Consider the following 8,029-nt stretch of genomic DNA (forward strand, 5'->3'; position numbering starts at 1 on the left):
CATTAGGTATTTAATTAGCGACAGCTGGGCCATGTGCTGTGGGCGGAGCTTCCCGTCGACTTCTGTTTGTTACCGCCCACGTGCGCAAACCAGCCAATCACAAGACGGCCCGCCAAAATGCACCGTGTGTATCAGAAATGTGTATGAAACTGCAATATAAAACCCAGCTGTGGGGTCGCTGTTCTATACACTGGCATACACTCAAAATCAGGTCAAGTGGTAAATAAGGACTTTCAAAGAAAAAGAGAATTTATGTTGTTCAGACACTAACAAATGCAGTTACACTCTTTGATTTATGAGGACCTTGGCATAGTCCCCGTATTACCCTTAGGTCCGGGGAGCCCAGGTGAAATGTCCGGCGTGTTGTCCGTGTAAACCACATATCCCAACACACACACACACACACACACACACACACACACACACACACAAGCACACACACACACACACACACACACCTATATCAAAATACTTTAAGTTAATTTAAGATTAATACAAACGGTAATATGTAAATTGTACCATTAAGAATGGAGTGAAGTCATTCATGGAGTTTATTGACATAAGGTTGTTTTCAGAATAAAACATTGTAGGTAATTAACATTGTGTTCTTTCATTTTCAGGACATTCAATAATGACAGCATCCAGGTGGATGCTGTCCATTGAGGGAAAAGTTCTATTGACACTGGACAACAGTGACAATTTTATACTCGCCTTTGCAGTGCTCTTTGCAAGCTACTACATTTTTAACATTGAGTACCAGGAGTCTGCTGCATGTACACTAGAGCTTGCTCAGAGGCAAGTGAATTTCTTTCTGCATTTCGCTTTTGTATTTTTATTAAATCGGGTGTGCAACAGAAGAACTAAAAGTTGCAGGATGGGCGGAATTTGAGGACAAGGTTGAGTGCATTATTCTTTTTTTAACCCTCAAACCATATTCACTTTATAGCCCTTAATCCTGTAATTGTGGACAAATGTGGGCACAGAGGACTCAGGTGTGATCCTATTTTTTATTTATTATAAATGTTATATCACTGTCTTCGATAAAATTTTGTCTATCCATTTATGGTGTGTTTTTTAAATTTTGGGGGTATTTTTGAATTTATTTACTTCAAAAAGTACCATATTTTCTATGTAAATTATGCTTATTTTTATGTTTTATTTTTTATATATTTTTAACTACATTAAAATATCATTCCAATAAGTTCTTAGAGCTAAAACCTAAAGATGAAGTGACTTTGCTGTCACCTGGTGTCTTATTTTGGTATTTTAAATTAACAAAGAAACAATAATATCAATAGCCACTAGATGGCTATAGTACTTAATGGCTGCATATAGGCTGAACTCTATGAACCACTGTATAAATGAATTTGATCTCTTAAGTTTTTGACTATCACAAGTTAAAATTGTAATTTAAAAAAATATATATCTGTGTTAGGTGAGACTATACAAAGATGCCAAAATATGCTTAGATAAATATGACCACGCTATAAGGAAAAGACAAAGTAGTAGATCATTTATCATTTATTTCAAACACAAAACATCAAATTTAAATAACTAATTAGTACCAAACAGGTAAGAACATACATAAAATAACTAAATAAGTGACAAGAACAAACAATAATAGTTATTTACACTATTTTGACAAGAACAAACAATAATAGTTATTTACACTATTTACATGCACTTGTGGCTGCAGGTAATTGTAACTGAATGTTCTTTGCAGATATATTGTCTGCATTTATCACATACAGTGCTGGTTTTTTTTCTGTTGGAAGTGCAGACATGGCACCTTTTTCTTTTTGTTGGGGGAGTTGCTGTGGATGTGCTAGGGATGCTTTCTGAGGAGGGTTGTCCTCTGATCTGGTTCAGCATCCTCAGAGAGGCCACTCCATGGGGAACGCTCTTCCGTCTCCCAATCTGGGGGGACACCAGAGCCTTACCAAGCTCTTCCAGGAAGATCCGCCTTCTCCAGGACTTTCCTGCATTCCAGCCAGGATTTATTTCGGACCACAGGACGAAGGCGTTGAGAGCTGACACATCGAGCATGTTGGAAAATACAACCATTGGCCAACGGTTTGATTTTCGCTTACAGGTGTAAGCAGCGACCATCTTGAATAATACACACAGAAAAAGAATAAAAATCAAACGTTATACTGACAAAAGTACATTTACATTTATTCACTTAGCAATTCATACATTTGTTACAAATTATAAACCACAAGCAATTTTTTTTATAGGAAAATTTGTAAAAAATTCAAAAAATTTATAAATAGTAAAATACCTGGTCAAGGCTGTCCACTCCACCTTTCGTCCTGTTGTAATCCAGGATTACATCCGGCTTCCTCTCGTCACCTGTGCTGACCGTGGCTCCCTCGTGTACTGTGCTCATCAAGAGCACATTTTTGTTTTTTTGGGGACAGTAAGACACAAGTGTGTGTGTATTGGTAAAGGCAAATACTGAAGAAAATTTCTCTCTGCCCCTTGTCTTTACCAGCGCAGATGGGAGCTCAGGTTTGTTTTTTCTCACAGTTCCCAGCATGCCCAGTTTCCTCTTCAGGAGCTCCTGGCCAAGGGCATATGACGTGAAATAATTATCACACGTGATGGTGTGCCCTTGTAGACCCACGGACATGTCGAGGACAACACGCATTGCCAGGTTCTTCTCTCTTTGCCCATCAGCTGGCTTGCCAGTATATATTTGCATATTGTATGCATAACTGGTTTTGGCATCACAAGCTGCCCAGATTTTGATGCCATACCTGGCTGGCTTGCTTGGCATATATTGCTTAAAGTTACAGCGTCCTCTAAACGGTACCAGACATTCGTCGACTGTAACTGCTTGAGAATTTCTAGAATTTCAACCCATTTGTCCCATATTTCTCGAATCGCTGCCAGTTTATCATCTCTCCATCGGTAAGGTCTTGTTTCTCGGTCGTCGAATCTAATGACCCTTGTCATCACTTCAAATGCTCGCAGAGACATTGTAGCACAAAAAATGGCTCTCCCCGTTTCTGCGTTCCACAGGCTCATTGTGGCCTCGTTGTGGGAGCGGTAGACACCGGCCAGCAATAGAAGGCCAATATAAGCCTGTACGTCCACCCAATCCATCTCATTCCATGACTCTCCATGACTCTTTTTCCCTCTAAATTTGTCATGTCTATCAGTGTCTTTTGAATTTGCTCAGGAAAAAAAAGCTCAAAAGCTGACCTTATGTCCTCAACCCGTGAACAGGCATATCTCGTTGGCCCAGGAGTCATCTTCATGATGTTCTCTGCAGCTGCTCTCCCTGGTGTCTGGTCAGGTGCAGTAGCAGTCCAGACAATTTTCCCATTTTTGGATGCATACGTTGCTACACCAGGATCCTCTACCTCGGAGTCTTCATCTGTGTCGACATAATCTGGGTCAAACTCAGTCTGACTGTCCGTTTCAGATCCTTGATCCTCTGCTGACTCCAAACCACAGTTTGCCTGGTCTCCTTCCTCCCCACTGGATTCCAGGAGAATATCCAGGGTTTCTGCTGCACTAAACCTCCTTCTCATTGTGCTGCTTGCAGTGAACTGAGAAAATAACTGCCACTGCAGGTTTAGGTAGCATATGCTACATAAACGTTTTGTTTGGAAGTATCAACAAACCTTGCAGTAGCCGTTTGATCTGACTCTGAAGGTGTCAGGTTCCAGGTGGTTTATTGGATCATACCAAAAAACATGGTCAGACATTGGCTCATTCAATTCAGTTTTTATTTGAACAACAAAAAAAAAAAAGCCCAGCTCTGTCATAGGCTCATTGAATGCATTGTTTGTGTGTGTGTGTGTGTGTGTTTGTGTGTGTGTGTGTGTGTGTGTGTGTGTGTGAGAGAGAGAGAGAGAGGGTGATGAGCCAGGTGGATGATTGGATCATACCAAAAAAATGGTCAGACATTGGCTCATTCAATTATTTGTTTTTGTATGTGTGAGTTTTTTTATATATATATATATAAGCCCAGCTCTGTCATAGGCTCATTGAATGCATTGTTTGTGTGTGTGTGTGTATGAGTGTGAGTTTTTGCCATGATGAGAATGTTGTACAGGATCAGCCCTTCATTTGTGTGTATGTTAGATATGCATTGTATTGGATCTATTGGGTTTTTTTTACAAAAAAACAAGAAGAATGCTCTAAATTACAGTTTTTCCCATTCATTTCTATGGGTGCCCATTTTTGACCCAAATACGAGATTAAGGAGTTTTTTTTTTTTCACCCACTTAACATTGTAGAATTGAGTCAAATTTTTTTTTGTGTGTTCAGGAGGCAAACTTAGGAAAAGTAGCCAAGTCTTGTACCGCTCAGATCAAGGGAAGTATTTTTTAAAAATAAATCAAAATTATTTTGCCCACATTTGTCCAGAATACGGTTTTAGGGTTAAGCATATTTATTGACTGGTATGATATTGCTAACAGGTTCCTGGTCAGAATCAACCCTGTAAACGGCAATGCCAGTCGGAGAGTAAAGTGTACTGCCAGAGTCAGCAAGAGGACCAAGAGGGTGGTTCAGAGGACTGTGACGACCATCAACCCTCATGTAAATAGCTTTATTCAGTCCTTGATGGAGTTTGAGTGGAAAACTTCAAACTAAACTGTTAGTGGGACACTTGTTCTTGTTTTAGTTGTTTACTTGTAATTCTTTTGTGTAACCCAATCCTGAAGTTCACCCAAAAATCTAATTTGTTATCACTTACTCACCCTCATGTTGTTCCAAACCTGTATGAGTTTCTTTCTTCTGCTGAACACAAAAGAAGAAGATATTTTAAAGAATGTTGGCAATCAAACAGTTGATGATAGCCATTGACTTCCATAGTTTTGAGTTTTTCCTACTATGGAAGTCAATAGCTACCGTCAACTGTTTGATTACCTATATTCTTTAAAATATCTTCTTTAACTATCCCTTTAAAAGCTGTTTATACCTGTAAACAGCTGTTGCACTGGACATGCAATGTTCTTAAATGAACAGGTTTTAATAGAAGTCCTCCGCCTGAGAGGATTCCAGAGAACGCAATCCTTTAAACATTGGTTTAAAAAGATCACGCCTTCGATCTACATCAGAGCGTCCCCGAATCTTTCTCCGGCGTCGTTGGCAGGGCGGCGAGAGCGAATTTTGCCACTCTCGCCGGTGGCGGTGTGAACGTACAGTAATTGATGAATAAAAATGTTTTTTTGACAAGAACATTGTTTGGATTGTCTTTTGATTTGCAGTTATTCTGAAGTTGCATTATAATATTATTACCTATAGATTTATATACTGTAATAACTACATATTATATAAATATAATATCATTATTAGTAATTAGAAAATTATAATATTTAGCAATAATGTATAAATATAGATATTGCAGTACAATACCGTATAATTACAGCAGAAGCAGAATTTTTTTGACAAAATACAGTAAAAATACAGTACAGTACTGTTTGTAGTTTACAGAACTTTTCGTGTGTACTGTACATTGAATAGTACAATTACTGTAAATCAAAATACAGTAACTTGCTGGCAACCGTGCTGCTAGTACTGTACTGTAAAAATACAAGAAAATTGTTAACAGTGTATCATTAAAATTTAATTCTAATTTTGTCTCCTCTCTCCTGACGAAATATAGATGACTGTGTTACGAAACTTTCACTGTGACCTGTGAGGAGGATGGTGTATTTGGGCCCTGTTTATGAAGGATTGCTGGGCTCAGCCTGCAGATTTAAGATTAGAATAGATTCAACTTTATTTTCTAACCCAATGGAAATTACCCCCCAAGGTGATTTTTTTACTCCTGGACCAAAAGTGACATTGAAAGCATGACTACAACTAGCAGATTGAAACCATCTCATGAATCTCTTGTTTGGAAACACATATCCAAAATCCATGTTGTTCCCCTCATGTGCACGGTTTAGGCTTTTTTTTGGCAAAATCTTCAGTTGGGCTCATACTTGCCAGTGTTATTTTGGTATTATTTGTCTACCATTATAGTATGTATTAATATCTTAAATTAGCTTTTATTTTTAGATTGTCAGTTTTCATTCTAATTTAAAATTATGCGTTATAATAACTTTCCTGGATTTAATTAGTTGAAATAACTAAAATATCCAAGTTGTCACTTAATGTCACTTAATATATATAGTATCTGCAGCAAGATGTAGTATACAATATTATTTCTATAAAAATATAGGAAATAAAATGTGCCTTTTTATAATTTACAGATTAATTGATTATCTTTTGTTGCAGCCAAATACATTATTATGAATTATTATGAGTCTAGTGAAATGTGACGGGCAATGGTCATCGCGGTGGGGTGTTCCAAAACATGACCATTGGGGAGGTGGAAGCAGCACAGAAGGCCACCATGGACGGCTGCTACGTGATCAATGTGAATTGTTTTATCTCTCTCTGTGTTTCTGCCTTGTGAATTTCTGACGTGCGTGTGTTTGTTTCTAACTATGCTTTCCTCTCTCTGTACAGGCCAAGAACACCCACAGCCCCGGGGACAGGCACAAGGTGGCACAGTTCATGTGCCACGACACCTCCTCGGCTGACAGATTCTACGCCCTCAATCTGGATGCCAAGTGGCAGCCGAGGTGGGTGAGGAAGCCCCCCCCCCGGGGACCCCGAAGCACCCCGCCACCTCCTCCGGGCCAAAGGGGGCGAGGAGGACCCGTAAGTGGCCGGCCGGGCCGACCCCCACCGCCATCCCTCCGCAGATGGCAGAGGAGGACCCGGAGACGAGGGAGTTCGCTTCAGTAAGTCCATCTTCTGGTGAGTCTATTTAACGTTTGTCTGATGAGTGGGCGTGTTCGTTGACTCTTTGCCTTTCTCGCTCTTTGCAGGAGGGGCCGAGCCCAGCGACGCGCCGTCCGAGGGTCTTCATTCCTTCAAACCTGAGCCTTAAGTACGCGATGATCCAGCTGTCCCCATTGAAGTCACACAACAAACACAATTGTTTTAGTTCTGTTTATGTGTTCCCATTTTTAATGTGTTTTTCCTTTATAATGTGTTGTTTTTAATCTGTTCCATTGTAATGTGTTTTTGTTATAATAAATGTTTGAAAAGTACCTATTGTCTTGTCTTTTTTTATGCAAAAAAAAATGCATAAACACATTTAAAATAAAGAATGGAAAAAAATTATTTTAAAAGTGGGCAGGGCAAATCAGATTAATGGACGTTCCTTGTTCATGAATCAGGCGATTTGTTGGCATGGTTATTAACACTAGAAGTGCCAGAATTCCATAACTACTAGAACTGCCGCAAGCGGTCATTTTGACCGCTAGATTCCAAACTCTATATTTTTAATGATAAATACCCATTTGAGAGATTAATGCATTTATTGTATTAGGATATCTTTTAAAAACAAAACAACACCAAACTGTACATTTCAACAAGTTTAATTATACATTTATAAATAATAATATCATTAGTAGCCTACCGTAATTATCGCAAATTCACAACGGCTGTATTTCCATATCCATTCAACATAGGCTAACTCAGAACAAGATAACAACTATCTACAAAGTATCTTATTTAATTATAAAACATTTTATTTTAATATAATAACAGAGAAAATAGGCTAATTCACCTTATTTTCCATGACAACAAGGGCGACGCCATTACGCTCATTTTGTCATCTTACTTCCGGCTGAGCGGGACTTCAACTTCCGGCTGAAAGGACCTGCGCTAGTTTCTAGCGGAATTCTATAGTTGTAACGGTAAAATATGTTAAGTATTATATGCTCAGTTAGCCATAACAATTGGATTAAGAGGATAGAACAATTTAACCAACGGTGTTACGAACACAATGTAAAGCGATCGGAATGTTGCCGTGTACTTTATGATTTACACCCACCACCACCTCAAGACGACGAGGAGGAGCACCTGAGGCAGTGGCGGAAGGCGCTAAACTTGAAGTGCTCACCCAAGCGCTCTTATGTGTGTTCGTACCATTTTATGGACGGGGAGCAGACTGACGAACGAACACCCTTACCCAGAGTAAAGGCTCGGCTACGATGTTCTGGTAAAGAAG

The 8,029-nt window shown here is 39.2% G+C and overlaps 1 protein-coding gene across 2 annotated transcripts; it reads left to right on the forward strand.

Moving 5' to 3' along the window:
• Nucleotides 1-585: 585 nt before the first annotated feature.
• Nucleotides 586-6,945, forward strand: LOC309497691 (uncharacterized protein). 2 transcript variants are annotated; one of them, XM_082168017.1, is made up of 4 exons: nt 586-795; nt 4,434-4,554; nt 6,475-6,752; nt 6,840-6,945. In XM_082168017.1, exons 1-4 carry the CDS (start codon nt 632-634, stop codon nt 6,892-6,894), a joined length of 618 nt encoding a protein of 205 aa, XP_082024143.1. In that variant the 5' UTR covers nt 586-631; the 3' UTR covers nt 6,895-6,945. The 2 variants fall into 2 exon arrangements, with proteins under 2 accessions (XP_082024143.1, XP_082024144.1); XM_082168018.1 differs by lacking the exons at nt 586-795; nt 4,434-4,554 and adding an exon at nt 6,240-6,382.
• Nucleotides 6,946-8,029: the final 1,084 nt, after the last annotated feature.

Source organism: Leuciscus leuciscus (genome assembly GCF_965113295.1).
Source record: "Leuciscus leuciscus genome assembly, chromosome: 4".
Classification (NCBI taxonomy): domain Eukaryota; kingdom Metazoa; phylum Chordata; class Actinopteri; order Cypriniformes; family Leuciscidae; genus Leuciscus; species Leuciscus leuciscus.

Excerpts from the sequence above, each read along its gene's own strand:
- LOC309497691 (XM_082168017.1), top strand. The coding sequence starts at position 632 with ATGACAGCATCCAGGTGGATGCTGTCCATTGAGGGAAAAGTTCTATTG. Across the intron at positions 4,555-6,474 it reads TGACGACCATCAACCCTCAT|GCCAAGAACACCCACAGCCC; the intron begins GTAAATAGCTTT and ends CTCTCTGTACAG. Across the intron at positions 6,753-6,839 it reads AGACGAGGGAGTTCGCTTCA|GAGGGGCCGAGCCCAGCGAC; the intron begins GTAAGTCCATCT and ends CGCTCTTTGCAG.